At 47.6% G+C, this 19778-nt stretch overlaps 1 protein-coding gene and 2 long non-coding RNA genes across 8 annotated transcripts in view; 2 read left to right on the top strand and 1 right to left on the bottom strand.

Annotated features, from left to right (window-relative positions):
• Positions 1-6579, top strand: part of LOC144293706 (uncharacterized) — a 33532-nt gene extending 26953 nt beyond the window's left edge. For both annotated transcript variants that reach the window (XR_013360941.1, XR_013360942.1), the window contains exons 4-6: positions 3925-4066; positions 4347-4467; positions 4772-6579. This is a non-coding gene — a long non-coding RNA (uncharacterized LOC144293706). The remainder of the gene's footprint in view (positions 1-3924; positions 4067-4346; positions 4468-4771) is intronic.
• ERICH6 (glutamate rich 6) overlaps positions 1-8873 on the bottom strand; it is a 32087-nt gene extending 23214 nt beyond the window's left edge. The window contains exons 1-5 of one of the 3 annotated variants that reach the window (XM_077864707.1): positions 8660-8873; positions 8543-8575; positions 8191-8410; positions 7735-7792; positions 2560-2651 (exon numbers count right to left, since the gene is read on the bottom strand). In XM_077864707.1, coding sequence (XP_077720833.1) covers positions 2560-2651; positions 7735-7792; positions 8191-8410; positions 8543-8575; positions 8660-8812 — 556 coding nt within the window. In that variant the 5' untranslated portion in view covers positions 8813-8873. Of the gene's footprint in view, positions 1-2559; positions 2652-5575; positions 5737-7734; positions 7793-8190; positions 8411-8542; positions 8576-8659 lie in introns of those variants that run through there. The other 2 variants (XM_077864705.1, XM_077864704.1) reach the window with 2 other exon arrangements.
• On the top strand, positions 8228-16945 carry LOC144293707 (uncharacterized). 3 transcript variants are annotated; one of them, XR_013360944.1, is made up of 3 exons: positions 8228-8371; positions 16066-16166; positions 16732-16945. It is a non-coding gene; the product is annotated as an uncharacterized LOC144293707 (long non-coding RNA). The 3 variants fall into 3 exon arrangements; XR_013360945.1 differs by lacking the exon at positions 8228-8371 and adding an exon at positions 10867-11472; XR_013360943.1 differs by lacking the exon at positions 8228-8371 and adding an exon at positions 14243-14534.
• Positions 16946-19778: the final 2833 nt, after the last annotated feature.

The following is a 19778-nucleotide window of genomic DNA, read 5'->3' as shown; positions in this document are numbered from 1 at the left end:
ACTCAACTATGAGGATTATTTCCTCTGCAGATTCCAGGGCAGTGGTGGAAATGGGGAAGGTACCCATCAGCAACTTTGAATAAACATCTAGAAGATTTAGACTGATAGAATTGGAATAGGAAAACCAATTAGATCTACCTACAACAGGACAGAGGTAGAGGAAGGGAGCTGGCCTAGTTGTTCGCGGAGCCAGTGCCAGCAAGGACTGCGGGTGAAGAAATAAGTGGGCTTCAGAAAATGATGCCCTTCCTATGTGGAGTATCTGAAAACATTTTAAATAAGTTTTAGGCATCTTGTCCAACAGAAATACCAGCACAGTATATAAAAAAAAATGAATGTACAAAGATTTTTATTAAGGTATTCTTTGGGATCCCTGGGTGGCGCAGCGGTTTGGCGCCTGCCTTTGGCCCAGGGCGTGATCCCGGAGACCCGGGATCGAATCCCACATCGGGCTCCCGGTGCATGGAGCCTGCTTCTCCCTCTGCCTGTGTCTCTGCCTCCCTCTCTCTCTCTCTGTAACTATCATAAATAAATAAAAATTTAAAAAAATAAAAAAAAGCAGAAAAAAAAGGCATTCTTTGTTAATGGGGAGAGCTCAAAACATCAAACCAAACCGACTCTGAAATGTCTAGCAATCAGTTTTATTAGGTATAAGCCACAATAACTGTGTATGAGGGAATACTGTGCAGTTGTTCCAGTGAATCAGGTGGACCTTTCATGGCATGGAAAGATGCCCATGATACACTGCTAAGTAAAAAAAAAATTAGAGACAAAGTTGCCTATTGCTCACAGGGAATGTTGTTTCATAGACTTTCACCTTACAAACTATTAGAATTGATAAGAAATTTTTGCAAGGGGGGGCAGATACAAGCTTAATATATAGAAATCAATAATTTTCCTTCGCATTGACAATAATTAAAAAAATAAAACCGGGAAAAAAGTGTCCAATTGTTACATCAGTACAACTACAACTCCTAGGAATAAACTCGTAAGAGCTGTGTGAGTCCTCTATGGGAAAAAGAAAAACTATGAGAGGAGACCTGGAAGAAATGGAGAGGCACATCTAGGTTCACGAGGTTCCTGCTTGGTGCAGACCAATGGCCATGAGACGAGGTGGCCCAAGCACCTTCCTTGGTAGCCTCGGTAAACAAACCGAAATCTGCCATAGTCAATTCCTGTAAATGCCTCAAAGTTAAGAATAGCCAACCTGAAAACAGCCAACCAGGCTTTCCCAAATAACTCAACTCTTTAGACTATACTATAGCCAATCAAAAAATTTCCTTGTTTTGCTCTGGTGTCTTCTCTGTCAAAAGCTCTGGCCTCACTCCTGTCTGGGGAGTGCTTCTATCTCCTGTCTGGCACTGCTCTGTTTCAATCCACATTTGCTCAAACTTAGAAATCTGAAAATGCCTGTTTGTCTTTTAACACTGCTAGGCCAGGGCCACAAAACAACTCGTCAGAGGCCATTGAAAAATCCCATCAGATTTACATTGACTGTGTGGGTTCATCTGGGGATTATTAACAACTTTTTAATATTTGGTTCATTTTTTAGGTTAGATTTTGTCAGTCTTCTGGGCAAACCCTCTAGCATCTTTTCACTTTGTTCCCATTGAATGAGCTTGGTTCTCAGTTGATCCTTTGGCTCTCTCTCTCCTCAGATTCTCCTCCTACTTACCTTGCTGCAGCCACACCCACTGTCCCCTGGTTCTAGGAGGAGATGCTTGCTAGTCCCAATGCCTGCCCCCAGAGATCATCCTGGCTTGTTCACCCACCTCCTTGAAGCCTTTGCTCAAATATTTTAGCTTCTCAGTGAAGATTTCCCTGAGCACCCTATGTAACCTTGAACCCCTCCCACCCAACAAATCCTGTCCCTTTCCTTTGCTTTTTCTTCTCAGCACTTCTATCGCCTAATCTACTATATATTTGCTTATTTTATGTATTATCTATCTCACCATCACCTCTACCTTCCACACTTTAATACCAGATCACTAAGACAGGGGTTTTGTTTTTCTCCATCGCCATTTTCCTAGAACAGGGTTTGGACAATGACAGGCGCTTGGCATGTGCTAAGGTGCTCAACAAGCATCTGATGAATAAGTGACATAATATAAAACAAACAGAAAAGGTAAAAGGAAAGGCTATTCATAATTACTTACCCTGGGATAAATTACAATTTTAATTTTTGTATTGTTTATTTCCTAATGGTTGACATTTAGAAACAGAAGTGCATATCACTTCTTAATAAAAAATGAAGCTATGTATCAAGATATAATGGAGAACATAAATGTTGGCATTTATTACAGACTAGGGGCCAAAGAGTTTAAATATTTAATCTCATTTTGATCTTCATAACAATTCTGTGACTGAGGTATTATTCTTATTACCGACACATGAAGATTCTGAGACTCCTTGGAGCTAAGATTTCATGCCCTGGCATCTCCATGTCAGTTTGCGTTGGGCTGGGATTCAAACCCGGCTCTCCCACCACCTCTTACCACCATGCTCATTCCAATGTGCAAGCCTATCTCCCAGTTAAAGCTAAGAAATCAAACTACTCACTCCTCTGCCTTCTGCCAGAAAGTTCTTGAAGCCAGCTTTCTTCTGTTTGCACTGATGTTGGAATTCCTGGATACAAAGTGTGATACATAGTCCTGAAGTTTAGACAAAGTGTTAGTTTTGAGTATACCTATGTAGTTGTTAGCAGTTCTTCCAAATATAGCACATTTTAACGGTCAACGCACCTACATGAGAAGATCGTGGTTTCTATTTGAAATGTTTTCTTCCATTCTTATCTCTCAGTAAAGTCAGGCACAGTGTGTTTGCATCATAGGGAAAGTACTCCTTCCTAAGCCCCAGAGGCTCCCAGTACCATATTTTTCCCTGTAGGGAATAAATTACTACAACTTTCTCTGTGCATGTGTGTTGGTGGTGGCAGTGACGGTGCGTGTGTTTAAACATTTACTCGAATTTCAATGAGACATTTTGCTCATTTTATGTAAGTAATCTCTATACCCAGTGTGGGGCTCAAATGCACAACCCTGAGATCAAGAGCCATATGCTCCTCTGACTAAGCCAGCCAGGTGCCTCAATTAAATAGTTAAAAAAAAATAATACAACCTTTTTTTTTAAAGGGTTGAAGTTAAATGCATTGTAACCAAACAATTTGTATTCTTTCTACAAGTAGTTCAGTCACTTGCATTATCACTGACATGACAGGAAGGCAGACATGGACTTTCACTAGTTAAAATGACTGTTAATTGGTAACAAGTAAATAATTATTGCTTCAAGTTCCTTTGCCTCTTTGAATTTCAGGTTTTTAAATAATTTGCTGGATCTTATAAAATTATCAAATCCTTTTCAAATGAATGAGTCAGATTTAGGGCTGTGTCCGCCCCGTTTTTTTATTTTTTATTTTTATTTTTTATTTTTTACTATTTTTAGTTTTCTTAGGTCTCCACCTTCCTTTTTTTAATGCTTGGTTCCTTGGCATCTTGCGGCAGTGGGTTGTTTTAATTCTGAGATGACTGTGTCTTTTAATAAGTGAAGAATAGCTCTGCTGAAGCCACCTGTGCAAGTCTCTGGGGGATTCCTATTTATCTAAGCTCCCAGAGAGACAAGTTACAGGGACCAAGCGTTAAGGTGTAGAGCAATCCCTAGACAATGTTTAACGTTTGGCTTTTTTCCCAATTCAATGGTTAGCAACATCGATACTTTATTCATCAAGGTCTTTTTGCCTTCCTCAAACCAACACCAAAGCTTGTTCCTGAAATTCTGTGTAAAGTTGGCAGGTGACTGAGGGTAACAGAATTGACACTGAGAACTTACTATGCAGTAGTACCTTCAGAGTAGTTGCTTTACTCACATTATTTCATTCATATTCACAAAAACTAATCAAGGCATCTATTAATATTCTCTTTCTACCAGCAAGGAAACTGAGGCTCTAGGGAACTTCTGAAAAATTGCATGTGGCAGATACAGATGAGGCCTGGACCTATTCGGCTTCAAAACCTGTGTTTCTCCACATTCATCTCACCACCTACAGTTGATCCCATTTTCAACCAGAAAGGTAATAAACAATAGTAATTAAAGTAATTAAAAAACAGAAAGTGAAACCCTCTTGCACTGTTGCACTGAATGCAAATTGGTGCAGCCACTCTGGAAAATAGTGTGGAGGTTCCTCAAAGAGTTAAAAACAGAACTGCCCTATGACCCACCAATTGCACTACTGGGTATTTACCCCAAAGATACAGATGTAGTGAAACAGTGGGACACCTGCCCCCCAATGTTCACAGCAGCAATGTCCACGGTAGCCAAACTGTGGAAGTAGCCTTGATGTCCTTTGACAGATGACTGGATAAAGAAGATGTGGTCTCTATATACAGTGGAATATTACTCAGCCATCAGAAAGGATGAATACCCGCCATTTGCTTTGATGTGGATGAACTGGAGGGTATTATGCTGAGTGAAGTAAGTCAATCAGAGAAGGACAATCATCATATGGTCTCACTCATACGGGGGATATAATAAATAGTGAAAGGGATTATAAAGGAAAGGAGTGGGAAAAATTAGAGAGGGAGACAAACCATGAAAGGCTCCTAAATCTGGGAAACGAACAAAGGGTTGGGAAGGAGAGGTGGGCACAGGTTGGGGTGAGTGGGTGATGGGCACTGAGGGGGGCACTTGACCAGATGAGCATTGGGTGTTATACTGTATACTGGCAAATCGAACTTCAATAAAAAAAAAAAAAAAAAACCTTTCCAAATTTTTACAGGAAAAAAACTAGGCGAGCCAGTATCGATTGCATTTTTACGGCTTCTTAAGGGCAGACTTCCTTAAAAACACCATCTTACCAAATTCACCAGAGAATGCTTTGAAATATAAAAGAAGCATCTTCTTAACAAGATTTATGAGGAGGAATTAAAAATTTGATCATGTAAAGAGATGTTCCCCTACAATAGGAAGTTCGGGTCAAGATGTCAGTGGAGTACCCAACTCTCCTCCCCTTCCTTTCCAAGGTCTTCCTGAAATAACACAGACAAACAAAACAAATGAAAAAGATAACCCTGGAAAATAAGAAAGGTGTCATCCGTAGACAAATAATACCGAAGTCCTTAAGGAACAAAAAGAAATGGCTTTAGTTTGATGGAAAACCAGAGTGCAGACCACTACAGCTCAAGACAAGAGAGGTAAGCAAAGTTCTTCTGGGAAGTTCCTGGCTCAGGCTCAACCAAATGCAGAGAGGAGGGACCTGGGACTGCCATCGGAGGAGTTCGAGAAGTTAATTCAAAGCAGTGGGCCAGGCAGGCAAACCCCTTCTTCTCCCCTCATACAGGGGCAGTTGTTTTTATTTACAGATGAAGCCCAAAGAACTGCTTTCTACAGAGTGGGCAGCGTCTCTAAGGAGTTTTTAGGTCAGAAAGAGAAGCAGAGCACAGCATGAGGTTACGCAGGACCTGCCTAATAGGCTCGGATGAGAAAGGAGGAAGGCACATGCCACCTAGAAATAAAATTCACAGAGAACTCCAACCACACAGCGACATTCCTCATCCCAACCCCAGTTATAGTCGGTATCTACCTGCCTGCTTCCTGCCGACACTCCACCAGAGGCTGGCTCTGACGTCCCCCATCCACTGGCTCTGACGTCCCCCATCCACTCACTAGGGCTCCCAACCTGCCAGGCCAGCCCTGGGAGGAGCTACTCAGCTGCAGAAATGACTCCATCCCGGCTACCTACTGGATAAACAGGACTAATCCTGGAAAAAAAAAAAAAAAACTTAGAAGAACAAAAAAGAACTTGATTTTTATTTGAGCACTCTGAAAAGAGATTTAAGAGCAACAGTGATTTGAACAGAAACAGAGAACAAGACCTGGCTTCTGGGAAATGACAAATAGGAATACCAAGGTAAGATTTCTTGTTCAAGGGCTGTATATTATCATATAAACACCCAACAGCTTGAAGCCGTCCAAGAGGGGCCACGGCTATCCAGGAGGGGTTCTGAAGGAAAGAACAGAGACAAATGAAGGGAAGGAAGTAATCCCATATCGCTGGTGTCTGGGACTCAGAATGATCAGCAGTACGGAGTACTAGAAGTCAAAGAACCAATGCCCTCTGAGCTCTGAGGAAAGGGGCTTTAAATGTATTCTTTTATGCCAGGTTGTGATTAATTAAGGATGAGGGTAAAGTGAAGAAACCTTCAGACAGGACTACCCACAAGATCTGCATGAGATAATTACCTGAGGAGTTTGTCCAGCAAACAGAGAAGGAATCGAAGCAAGCAAGCACTATGGGAATCAAGGAACGGTGGCCACTGAACCCAGCTCAGGAAAGCTGAAGACACTTAACAACTGAGAGTTGACAAGTTCCCTTTTAGGAGCAAGTTTTACTGACATAGGATTTTGGGTGTTTTTTGTTTTATTATTATTATTTTTTTATATTTTGAGTGTGCACGAATACAATCACATTGTTGGGTTCTCAGCATCAAATTATATTGTTGATAGATTTTCAGTTTTTAGAATCAACCTGTACTGAGTTAACTATGTAAAAACATAATATGAACATAATAAAACTTGGCAAAATAATGACTTTGTGTGAATATATATTACACATTAATATAGTTTGTTATAAAATGTGTATGATTTGTTGTTAATTGGGGGAGAAAGGGGTGAGAGGATAGAAGAAAGTAGAAGTGCATTAGTGTGTTAACTTCATAATGAGTTAGTAGATAGTTGCTAAAGTTGAGAAATCAGATAGTAGAGGTTTAAATAAAGTCCTAAAGGCTAGAAAACCTAAAAAATAACAAATACCAAAAATGAAGAGGGGGGGAATTAGTATGAGTTATATTTCTCATCTTTCATGGGTAGGAAGCCTATAATTATGGCAAAAATTGATAAATCAGGGAATGAAAATGTGCTGTTTAGAATAATATTGGAGGGGTGGCTGGCTTGCCAAAATCAGTAGGGCATGCCACCCTTGACCTCGGAGGTGTGAGTTTGAGCCACTTGGGTGAAGAGATTACTTAAAAATAAAATTATAATAGAAACAAACTGTTAGCAATATGTTAACTGGGGATTGGGGCTGTGGTGATGAAGAAGGGCATGGAGATTTTTAATTTTATGCCTTTGTATCCTTTCATACTTAACCATGTGCATGTTACTTTTTTCTTAAAAAGTTGAATTAAAAGGACAGAACAGCCCTCCTCATGCTTAAGAATTTAAAAGTTGCTTGTGAAAGCAAAGCTTAGGTGAATGGTCATTCAAGATTGTGGACTCAGGTTTGCTGTGAGATTTCAGGGAAGATTCATAAAGATGTTCCAAAAAGTATTTCTCTGGTGTCTTCCTGTGCCTGAGGGCTAATAGCAATAACAATAGTAAGAAAAAGGGAGGGGGAGACCGAAATTTCCAGTGTCCTTCACGGAAGGCGTCTCTGATCATTGTCTCAGCCAGCAGAGCCCTCCACCTCGAATGTTCACAGCCCTTGTTCCTGTACCCCTGGCACAGTGTTATCATTTCATGTTATATTAAGTGGACGGGCCACGTCCGCAGGTAGATGGACAAGGGACCTCGTCTCAATCTCCGAAGTGTCTAACAGCATGGTTTTTCCAAAAAAACCTTTGTGGATAAATAAATTCGTTATAAGAGCCCCGGATCATTTGACTCTACTTGCAGACGTGTTCATCCAAGAGGTAACCAACACCAGCTTCAAAAAAATAATAAGAAAACAAAACATTTTCTTACCGATCTAAATTCATTCCAGGCAGGTCTTTCCGAAATGTCTGAAATATTTTAGGAAAATCTGTTGAAGGAGACATCAAAAGATGTAGCCCCTGCCTCTGAATCAGCGGTTCACAAAAGGCCAAGTTGTGCCCCCCTCCCTAGGCCTCGGGCCCCAGGAGACCTCTGGCAACATCTGAGGACATTTTTTGATGCTTACAAAGCGGATTTGGGGGGGGGGGGGGCTCGGGGCCAGAGGCAGGCCATCTTCCAACCTCGGTCCCGACAGCAATGTCAGTCCTGGGAGGTGGAGAATCCTCGAAACAACTGCGCTAGCGCAGTGGCCAGCGCGGCCTCCCGACCGGGGCGGGCACCGGGCCTGCAGGTGCACCAGGCGCTTCCCTGACGCCCTAACTCGGGAGCGGGCGGGACTGGGGCGGGGCGGGGGATGCGGGGGCGCGGGGGGCGCGGGGCCCCTACTTCTCTGGGACCAGGTGCTGGACCCCGCGCTGCTGCTCGGCGTCTCGCTCCAGGACCCGCTGGGCGACGCGCTGAGCGGAGGCGTCGGGCTCAGGCTGGGGCTGGCGACGCTGGCCAGGCGGGGCAGGAGGGGCTCGGAGCCCTCGACGCTGCTGTCCCCGAAGGCCGCGGCCCCCCAGAGGTACGCATCGCTGAACACCCCGTGCGCCTCCAGCGTCCTCTCTGCAGCCTCCACCAACTCCACCTTCTGCTGCGTCTCCACCTCCTCCACCTCCACCTCCTCCACCTCCACCTCCTCCACCTCTTCCACCTCTTCCACCTCTTCCACCTCCTCCACCTCCACCTCCTCCACCTCCTCCACCTCCACCTCCTCCTCCTCCACCTCCTCCTCCTCCACCTCCACCTCTACATCCTCCACCACCTCCACCTCCTCCTTCTCCTCCTCCTCCACGTCCTCCACCACCTCTACGTCCTCCTCCTCCTCCACCTCCTCTTCCTCCTCCTCCCCCCCCTCCTCCCTCTCCTCCACGTCCTCCTCCACGTCCTCCTCCTCCTCCTCTTCCCCCTCCCGGCCCTCCTCCTCCGGCTTTCTGAAGCCAGGACTCGAGTACAGGTTGGCCATGGCTGCGGGGAGCAGGGCTGCCGCTAGCGCAGTGGCCAGCGCAGCCTCCCGACCTGGGCGGCCCAGAGCGCGCAGGCCGGGTGTGTCTGTCTCCCTGGGCAACGCCCGTCTGCGCCTGAGCCCCCGGTTTTAAAGGGGCAGGACCCCCTCGCCGTGGGCCCCCCGGCTTCTCTCTCCTTCTCTCCCCTTCTCTCCCCTTCTCTCCCGGGCTCCGGGTCCTCGCTGCGCCTCCCAGCGGGTGGGTGTGCAGGCGGGGGCTCCTGGGGATACCCCCCCCAGGCCACCTGCTATTTTGGGTTTTGAGTAGGCACCTGCTGCTGGGAACTCACAATCAAACTTTATTACAAAAGGAGGTCCCGGCCCCGTAGTTTGGCAACTTGATTTTTTAATTGCATTTATCTTGATTAATGAGATTTAAAAAAAAAAAAAGATGTTTTTTATTCATTCATCAGTGACACAGGCAGAGGGAGAAGCAGGCTCCCTGCAGGGAGCCCAACGCAGGATTCGATCCCAGGACCCTGGGGTCACCACCTGAGCCGAAGGCAGATGCTCAACCTCTGAGCCATCCCGGTGCCCCCAATTAATGAGATTTTTTTTTCCAATTAATGAGATTTTTGTACCCTTCCAGTCTTGTGCCTGAGATGGGTGCTTCGCTCTAGTTGCGAGGCCTGGTACCACCTGTGTCTTCCTGGGGGCTTTGCTTTCAGTTCATTGCACTTTTGTAAAATATGTGTACACACACAAAACATTTGTGTACAGAATAATATGTAAGGGACGTCCACTCACTTACCACCCAGATTGGAACACACATCTTCACTGCAGAGTTCAGCTTCCTTTTTTTTTTTCTCTTATGATTTTATTTATTTATTCATGAGAGACAGAGAAAGAGAGAGAGAGAGGAGAGAAAGAGGCAGAAGCAGGCTCCATGCAGGAAACCTGATGTGGGACTTGATCCCTGGACCCCCGGATCATGCCCTGAGCCAAAGGCAGACGCTCAACCGCTGAGCCACCCAGGTGTCCCTCAGCTTCCTTTTAAAGCCTCTCAAGTCTGAGAAATGTTCCTGGTGGGATGAATTGGGCTTTTGCTGTTTGACTTCACTTGTAAGGCAGGGGAACAGGGGAGCGCAAACCGAGATTCCCTGTGGCTGAGGCCATTGGGTGTTGTTCCAAGGGTGGGGCCTGACCCCTGCATTAAGTGAGCAGGGTTAGGCCTAGAAGTCTCCGGATGTGATCTCTGTTAAATCAGTTGACCACGTTCACCGTCAGTTTCTCTGGGGGTAAATTGGTGGGAATAATACTACTTTACCCCTAAAATGTTTGTGGATATCAGTGAATGTGAAATGGGAGCCTATCACCATCTGTGCATTCGGCCAAAGACCACCCTGGGAACACACCCAGAGTTAAATAGGTTGTCACCAATTACAGCCAGGTGTCTTAGGAAGAGCATGGTGGAAAGAACCTATAGGGTGAGGATGGTTAGACTCGGTTAGATGATTTGGGAGAAGGTCTAAACAAGCCAGGTTTTGCTCTGAATCGGACGCTGTCAGACAGTGGGGGTAGTAGTTTGTGGTGGCTCAGTGACCTTATTTTTGTGATTAGACAAAATTACCAAGTGGCTTTGTTTAATTGCAATTTTATCCTGGTGTCAGAGTAGTGTTTTACTTAGTTTGGGCTGCTGTATCAAAATACCATAAACAGGAGGGTTTAGAAGCAACGGAAATTTATTCTCACAGTGCTAGAGGCTGAGAAGAACAAGATCAGGCTGGCTTGATGTGGATCTAGTGAGAAGCTGCTTCCTGGTTCCCACATGTCCCTGCACCTCCGTCCTCAGACGGCAGAAGGAACACGGGAACCCCTAGGGGCCTCTTTTAGAAGAGCCCTAATCCTATTCATGAGGACTCTCCCCTTGTGACCTAATCACCTCCCAAAGGCCTCACCACCAAATACCATCACAATGGAAATTAGGTTTCAGCATAAGAATTTTAAGAGGACAGATTCAGTCCATGGCTTTTTTTTTTTTTTTTTTGGAAGATTGTATTTATTAACTTGAGAGAGAGTGTGAACAGGGGAGAGGGGGAGAGGGAGAGGGAGAAGCAGACTCCCTGTTGAGCGCAGAGCTCAGTGCGAGGATCCCAGGATTGATGCTGGGCCCCATCCGAGGACCCTGGGGTCAGGGCCCGAGCCGAAGGAAGACACTTAACCGACTGAGCCCCCCAGGTGTCCCTCAGTCTACAGCATCTTGTCTGAGGCTGTTATTCTTCCAGAATGTTTCTGTCCAACAGGAAAAACGAAATGGCCTGGCTGTGTCAGACCAGCTTGTGGTAATAACGAGACCTAGCTGTGAATACTGGGTCAGTTCCTGCTGCAGGGACTTCCATTATGAGCTTTCCAGCCCAGAAGACTTGTACTCACAGGGCTCTCAAGGGAGCAGGAAGTGAGAAGTTAGGTATCTGGAATCACTGCGCAATATGACAAATATTTAACAAGCTCTATGAGCTAGCCCTCTGCTGGGGGCTGGGCCATGGTGTTGACAGGACAGCACCTGCACCTTGGGCAGGAGTCTGGCCAGCTATGGGGCACTGGGACAGACCGGGGCAGGTGAAGGCACAAGACCGCCCAAGCACTCCAGAGAATCAGAGAAAAAAAATCCACAGAAAATTGTGAGAAGAAGGAGGGACCTCGTAGGCTAGCAGAGCAGTTGGTACAGATGAGAGAAGATAGTTGAGCTGTTCTGGAAGGAAGGGTAAAATGCGGGTGTTTGGAGAGGAGGTCAAAAACATGCGAAAGCCTGCCAGCAGGCTCAGGGCAGGAAAGAGGGCTGGCACAGGGGAGTGCGGTAGAGAGGTCGAGGCACAAATAGGATAAGTGGTATTTAAAAAAAAAAAAAAGCCCAACCCTTTTCTGGGCAATAAAAGCATTTCGATGCTGGAAGGGACCTTAGAGGTCATGAAATTCGCCAGCTACGGGTACATGGGGAGGTGACTTGTTCCAGGGGAGGCAAGCGGAATGGAAATGAGGACGTGGGGGGCGGGGGAGCTGGGGGAGGAGGAGAGGGCAAGGGTCAAAGTGCTGGTGCTTATTCTGAGTTGCCTGCCTTCAGCTCGGTACACCCACGGTCACAGCGTTTTCTCAGTGGCGTAGTGAATTCATATATTTTTAAAAACATTTTATTTATTTATTTATGAGAGATAAGGAGAGAGGCAGAGGCTCAGGCAGAGGGAGAGGCAGGCCTCCTGCGGGGAGCCCGATTGGGGACTCGATCCCTGGGATCAGGCCCAGAGCCAAAGGCAGAGGCTCAACCACTGAGCCACCCAGGCGCCCCTACTGAATTCATTTTTAAGTCAGCCCTATTTAGAGCCTTTGCGAAGGCCTTTTTGAAAGTCTTAAGACTCTCTTCCCTTGGATCCATTTACTCTGCAAAAAAAAAAAGTTGATTTCCCCTTAATGGAACATCATTCTCTGTTTGGGCTGATCAGAGACAAGACGGCACCGGGCCATGATTGTACCCCCACCCCCGCCCTCTCCAGGTGCTCTCGGAAATTGTGAGCCTGGGCTTGGACAACCAGACACCGTCACCCCTCACTAACGGACTCTGAGCTTGTTCAGCCTCGGCGCCTTGATCTGAGAGTTCTGATCTGCCTAATTCACGGGGCTATCTTGAGATGCAACTGAATTATTATTATTATTATTATTTTAAATTTATTTATTTATTTATGATAGTCACACAGAGAGAGAGAGAGAGAGAGAGGCAGAGACACAGGCAGAGGGAGAAGCAGGCTCCATGCACCCGGAGCCCGACGTGGGATTCGATCCCAGGTCTCCAGGATCGCGCCCTGGGCCAAAGGCAGGCGCTAAACCGCTGCGCCACCCAGGGATCCCCTGAATTATTATTTTTATACGTATGTTATTAACATCTTTTCTTATGGAGGACTAATCTTATATTTTACTCTCCTTTTTTTTTTTATTTTTTATTTTATTTTTAAAAAAGGACTCCGTTATTTACCTGAAAGAGAGCACGTGCACAGGAGAGCGAGGGCGGTGGGGGGAGCTGAGGGCCAGGGAGAGGAGCAGACTCCCCGCTGAGCGTGGAGCTGGATGTGGGGCTCAATCCCAGGACCCTGAGATCACGACCTGAGCCAAAATCAGGAGTCGGTCGCTTAACCGACCGAGCCACCCAGGTGCCCCTTGTACTTTCCTTTTAGAATCACATAGTTTCGTTTAGAAAATAATGTTACTTTTACAATCTGTAAAATGTTTTCATGTGCTTCCAGTGCTAAGTCCACTTAGCTTTTTTCCCCACCAACAGTAGCGTCCTAGGTAGTTGTTGTCATCATCTGGAATATGGTTTCTCTTTCTATGTAGCATTGTCGCTCTGAAAACTGACATGAATGCATCCACTCTGAGAGAGCAAGAGAGGATTTTTTTGCCCAGTGCAAACACTCGCCTGCAGGATATTTTGGTAGGCAGCTCTCAGTCCAGAAAGAAAGCATCGGGGTCCCCTCAGAATGCTTTTTTTAAACTAAGCGTGGCTCTCATTCATGGTGGAGGGACGAGCACAAAGAACCACACAGCCTTGAGGAGGGCTGGCGACGAATGAGCCCGGCTGCGTTAGTGTCTTAGTCCATTCAGGCTGCGATAACCAAATAACCACCCACTGGGTGGCTTAGAAACAGCAGGCCTTTATTTCTCACGGTTCTAGAAACTTGGAAGTCCACCATCCAGGTGGTGGCAGATTTGGTGTCTGGTGAGGGCCTGCTTCCAGGTTCATAGACCTCTGGGTTTTGTTTTTGTTTTTGCTCTCTCTTCGGGGGGTGGAAGGGGAAGAGGGCTCTGTGGGGTCTTTTAGAAGAACAGGAATCCCCTTCACAAGCACCCCCCCCCTCAGGGCCCAAGCACCTCCTCCCAAAGCCCTGACCTCCTGATTCCACCGTGTTGGGCTTGATGTAGTATTTCCCCAGAAGACTTTAGGGGGCACACAAGCGTTCCGACCGTGACAATCAGCTATGAGGGCAATCTCCGTAAATGTCAGGTCCCCCTCCTTTCCTACAAGCTCCTTTTGCAAGATGATTTCTGAGAGCATGTTTAATGCCTCTTAATTGGCAGCGACATCCACTTTATCTTTCCCTTTAATATTTTACATCCAGGGATCCCTGGGTGGCACAGCTGTTTGGCGCCTGCCTTTGGCCCAGGGCGCGATCCTGGAGACCCGGGATCGAATCCCACGTCGGGCTCCCTGGTGCATGGAGCCTGCTTCTCCCTCTGCCTGTGTCTCTGCCTCTCTCTCTCTCTCTGTGACTATCATAAATAAATTAAAAAAAAAATTTTACATCCAGTGCTATCCCTGGTTGCTATGCATGCAGCAGAGCCGGCCTTGGGAAAGGTGCCGCAGCCGACACTTGCCTCTACCCCCAAGTCCCTAAAGCCCCCTGCTCTCTCCTCCCTGGTTTCACATCTTCTCACTAGTTGTTTTGAGCTCAAGCCCGGCTGTACGGCCCTGTTGCCTCCACCCCTTTCAATCTCTAAGGGACAAAGGAAGGCTGACGACCGCCTGTATCGGTGGCCAGGGCTGCCGTCGCCCAACACCACAGACTGGCCGACCGAGACGACAGAAATGCGTCTTCTCGCAGTTGTAGAGGCCAGAAGTCATGACCAAGGAGCCAGTGAATTTGGTTTCTGGGGCGAGCCCTCGTCCCGGCTTGCAGGCGGCTGCTTGGCCTTTCCCGTGAGTCGTGTGAGCACAGTGGAGTCGGGTGGGCTCTCTGGCCTCTCCTCCCCCATCGGACCAGGGCCCCACCTCCACCTGTAAGCAGCCCCAGGATTAGGATGTCAACCTCTGGAATTTGGGGAGGCCACAAACTTTCAGGGCACAGCATGCGCCTTGAAGGAGACACCCGAGGCGCCAAGGTTTCAGGTGCGCCGCTGTGCCACAGGGGGTGGCCGAGGCCTGGGGACACACTAGGGGTTCTTGGTGACTGGACTGGACAGGCCCCTTCAGGCACAGGGTGGACGTGTGCTCATCCTTCAGCGCTTTGTGTTCCTTTGGGTCCTCCAAGAGGAAAAGGCCAAGCTGGGGCAACGCCTGAGAAGAAAAGGCCCAGGAGGGCAGAAGAGGCTGGGCGTCCCACCGGCCTGCGTTGCGGGTCTGCGTGCGGGGCCGGAGAGGGGGAAGGCAGGCCGGCAGGCTCCGGGGAGCGCGTTAGCCAGCAGTCGGGGCCCCCGGAGGTCTGGCAGAGCCGCCGGGAGTGCCCGAGCCAGAGCCAGCGTGCGCCTGCAGGAACGTGCCCGCCCGGGCACCCCCGTCGCCGGCCTTTGGCTGGGGGTGCAGGCTTCGGGGTGGATGTGGAAGTGGGGTCGCCCGGCCGCAGCGGGGCCCCCGTCTCCCGCCCTCCTCCCTGGCCCTGGTGGCGTTAGTAAAACGGGTAAGGGCATGGTTCAAGGAGCGGGGCTCCTTGGGTTTAAATCCTGGCCTGGATCCTGACCAGCCGCCTGACCCGGGACACCTCGCTTCTCCGTGCCTCAGTCTCCCCATCTGTAAAATGGGAGCAGTATGGGATCCTCCTGACATGCCCATGAGGTGGGCGCTGGAATCCTCCCCACCGATCTTACAGGCCAGTCACGAGGGCTCAATGAGTTAACATAGTAAAAACCTGGACCAGCTCCTGGCACATTGTCCCGACTGCATTATCTGTTTACATCTGTGATTGTCCGCTGTCTTGGAATTAGTCGGAATTGCAGGAACAGTTCGTGGATGGGGGCGGCCCTGTGGATGCCTCTTTCAAAGCTTGTCAGTGATCCAAAAAATCAGTGGGATTGAGAAAAAAGGGATTTTTATTTATTTATGACACACACACACAGAGGCAGAGACACAGGCAGAGGGAGAAGCAGGCCTCCCACAAGGAGCCCGATATGGGACTCGAACCTGGATCCCGGGATCACACCCTGAGCCAAAGGCAGACACTCAACCCCTGAGCCACCCAGGCGTCCCCAAAAAAGAGATTTAAAGGTATAGATAAGAAGTACTCAAGTGTATTTATGGCCTGAGAAGGAAGTGGGAGGTTGATTGTAAACTGCTTGTTGGATGGGACTCCCCTCCACTTGTTAGCTCCGTATCATCCCAGTGGCTTTTAGCAAATGAGCAGCTGAGTAAGTGCCAGCTGACCCTATAATAGGAATGATCTATGCAGGGGAAGTGTGGAGGTGCACCTGTGAGCAGACGAGCTACAGCCAGGGTCTCTCTTTGCTTTCTGGATTAGTGTTTCATCCTTCGCCACAAGGAACTGTTGACAATGCATCGGGCCTTGGACTTGCAGGAGGGGCTGGCCATGGGGTGCGAAGTCTTGCTGCATTTCCCAGGGTGAGTTTAATGAGGAGAGGAAGGCCTGTTTGTAGGGAAGAGGCCCTTAGGGTGTGTTTCAGGGCTCTGTCCTGTCAGGGACTTCTGGAGGTGGATGGGTCAGCTGGGGTTTAGGCATAGGCTGACTTAGTAAGCCACGGCCCCTGCCTCTCCAGCTGTGTCTTGTGAGATCTTTACCCACTTCGGTGTTCAGGTTCTACCCAAGGTCTTTGTGCTCCTTGAATGCCCCGTGCCATCTCTCCTCTGAGGACTTGGAGCATGCTGTTCCTGCTCCCGTCTGCCTTTCCCTGTGTTTCACCTGGCTAACGCTCATCTGTCATGATTTCCACCAGGCTCCCCCAACACCCTTTTACCCCTCTGCTGCTCCTCTCAGGAGATGGCACAGATCCCGGGCAGTTTCTGCTTGTTTATTTGTGTCTGTTTTGTAAGTCCCACCAGGGCAGGACACCTATCTATCTTGTCCTCCAACATGTCCTGCAGGCCTAGTAGGTACTTAAAAAAAAAGGAGGTGGATCACAGTAGATTAAGTGGGTTTTAGCTAAATTTATAATCCCTCACTTCACAGGTGAACAACTCTGGCTCAGAGAAGCTCGGCGGTTTATCTCAGGCCGGAACTAGTTAGTGGCAGCATGAGGACTGCAACTCAAGTCACCTGGCTCCAGGTCGGTCTTGTCTTGACAACACCACAAAAAGTCCACGTGTCCTTCACGCGGTTAATATTCAACCTGGGGCAGTTCTTAAAAATACAGACTTTTAATTAAAATAGACAACATAGAAAAGTGTGCAGATTGTTAAGTGAACAGTTTGGCAAATTTCTCAAAGTTAACACATTAGGACACGTTTTGATGATTAGATAACAACTAAAATATGTATAATTAGTATAGACTCTATAGTCTTGGTGTGAAAATAGTCACCTTTTCTTGTCCCACTTAATCAAGTTAGCCCTTAAATTAGCTCACCTGCAGAGGCAGCTGAGCAAGGATAATCCACTCCCTAGTTGTTAAGTGCCCGTCTCTTAGGATCGTAAGATGCAACTCTTTGCCCCTTCTGTTCCCATCTTAGCTGCCCCAGACCAGGTCCCGGGATCCACCACCTCTCAGACCCAGAACTCCTGTCAGCCTTCTCTCCTGAGGTCTTGCTCTTGAGGGAAGACCTTTTCCCTTAAACTTCCAGAGGACAAAGGTCCTGTAAAGGGGTGTGCTTTCCCTCTAGACATTGGAGCTACTTGCCCTTCTGACCAAATGATAGAGCTTCTAGGAGAGACATCCCTAGGAATTCCCAGGTGCCCTGCACATGCCCTCAAGGAGCCTCGTGGCTTAAATAGGCTACAAATTCCCACCCACCCAGTCCATACACTCCTTTGCAATACGATTATCCTCTCCCATCAAGAAGTGAGTCCATTTCTCGACTACTCTAGAATCTGGGCTTGGTCATGTGATTTGTTTTGGCCAATGGGACATTAGCAAATGTGATGTGGGTGGAAGACCAGAGCACTGGTTGGGAAGCTTGGCAGCTTTTGCTGCTAGGAACCCTGAGGTCATCATGTGGCGAGGCTGGGCTAGGCTGCTGGACCACGTAGAGCTGGGACAAGCTGGTACAGCCAAGGGCCCTTACCCCTACCAGCTGCCAACCTGCCATATGTGAATGAGAGCTCCAGCTCACCCACCAACTGGCTACTGGGATGAGCCAGCTGGCCCCGATCAGAACTGCACAGCTGAACTACAGAATCATGAACTAAATGGTGAGTTTTTTGTCTTTGAAGTCACTAAGTTTTGAGGTGGTTTGTTGTATGGCAGTAGATGACAGAGTTAAAAGTGATTTTTCTGTTGTAGCCTAGATAGTGCAGTAACTGGAACTTCTCTAAAGGAATGAGTAAACACACTGTGATATGCCTCGGGTACAGTAGCGTCCTGGGTACAGATGGAGATAAATACACGTGTATATATGTACATACAAGAGAAGGCTGTTGTTGTTGTTAGAAACAAATCCTGTGGGGACTAGGAATGAGTCATGAGTGGGAGTGAAGAGGTCCTTTAATTTTAGCTCTGTATACACCTCTATATAGGTGTTTTTGCAATAAATATATATTTATAACACCACCTGAGTTGGTTTTTTATTTTTGAGAGAGAGAAGAGGAGGAGGGGTGGAAGGAGAGAGAGAGAGAGAGAGAGAGAGAGTTAAGCAGGTTCCACGCCAAGCATGGAGCCCAACACGGAACTTGACTTCACAACCCTGAGATCGTGACCTGAGCCGAAATCAAGAGTCAGATGCTTAATGGACTGAGCCCCCCAGGTGCCCCAGAATGCAAAATATTTGACTACATTTAAAATGTGTGTAGGGGGCAGCCCAGGTGGCTCAGTGGTTTAGTGCCGCCTTCCACCCAGGGCATGATCCTGGAGACCTGGGATCGAGTCCCATGTCGGGCTCCCTGCATGGACCCTGTTTCTCCTTCTGCCTGTGTCTCTGCCCCTCTCTCTCTCCTCTCTGTGTATTCTCATGAATAAATAAATAAAATCTTTAAAAATAAATAATAAAATGTGTGTAGGTTCACATATACTCCACAAATAACTGATTTTACTTGGTGGATCATACCTAATCACTGGGTAAATAACCTTCGACATCATGCTGAGGAGCTTTATGACCCCAACTGGTGGCCTGGGGGACCCAGTCCCCTTTCTTCTCAACCATAGCCCTGTGGGTTTTCCTTCCCTTGGGAGATGGGAGGAGATTGTCTCTGTAAGCCTAAATGGTATAGGCTCACAGCGCGCACCCCTCCCCCCCAAAAGCTCTCTGGTCCCTTTCATGCCTTGTGTCCATTGGTGGGTGTGAGGCAGTAGAGGGAAGGTGAGGGAGAAAGGGGAGGGGAAGGAAGAAGTAGAAATGTGTCCTGTTATTTCCAGAGGTGAGGAAGCAACTTCAGGTCTTTGGATGGGTTTGGGGGGAGCCTAGGGGCTTGTTCCATCAACCCATCTGCTGACTCAGAAGCTCCTTCCACCGGATGACTCAGTGGGAAAGTGGTGGGAGCTTAGGTTTTGAGTGCAGAACCATGAAGAGCAGATGGGGTCTGGGATTTCCAGAGACAAAAACACAGAAAAGCAGGGGCTGTGCAGGGGTATTTGTGGGGGTGGAGGGATGGGGGTGGGAACATGGCCGAGCAAGAAAAAAACATGGCCGAGCATAGAGGAAAATGTAGGTCACAAAAGTTTTTTTTTTTTTTTTTTTTTTTTTTTTTACAAAAGTTCTTTACTAAGGATGCGTTTAATTTGGAAACTTTCTGAAAGTTGACAGGTCCCCTGTTTGGTTGTGTTAGCTATCATCCACTGTCACTGTCATGAAGCCCTCTGGTGGACAGTGACTGTTCTTGGTGGCACAGCATTCCTTCTCTCTACTCTGTCTTGAGGAGAACCCTTTTCATGGGATTTAGATGAGGATGATCTCAAAAACCTCTCTCCATGAGCAGGAGTCAGCCCACAGTTTCCTAATTCTAGAAAATGCCTAATTCTATTTGGAAATTCTAGGAAAAAAAAAAAAGACTCTGTTCTGTCCCTTTTAATATTTTCAGCTCTCCTGTTGACCTTTGGTCTTTGGCACAGTTATTTTTAAGCCTGTGTC

The sequence above is a fragment of the Canis aureus genome, chromosome 22 (assembly GCF_053574225.1).
Source record: "Canis aureus isolate CA01 chromosome 22, VMU_Caureus_v.1.0, whole genome shotgun sequence".
NCBI classification, from domain to species: Eukaryota; Metazoa; Chordata; class Mammalia; order Carnivora; family Canidae; genus Canis; species Canis aureus.
This window is presented reverse-complemented; position numbering and strand designations above follow the sequence as displayed.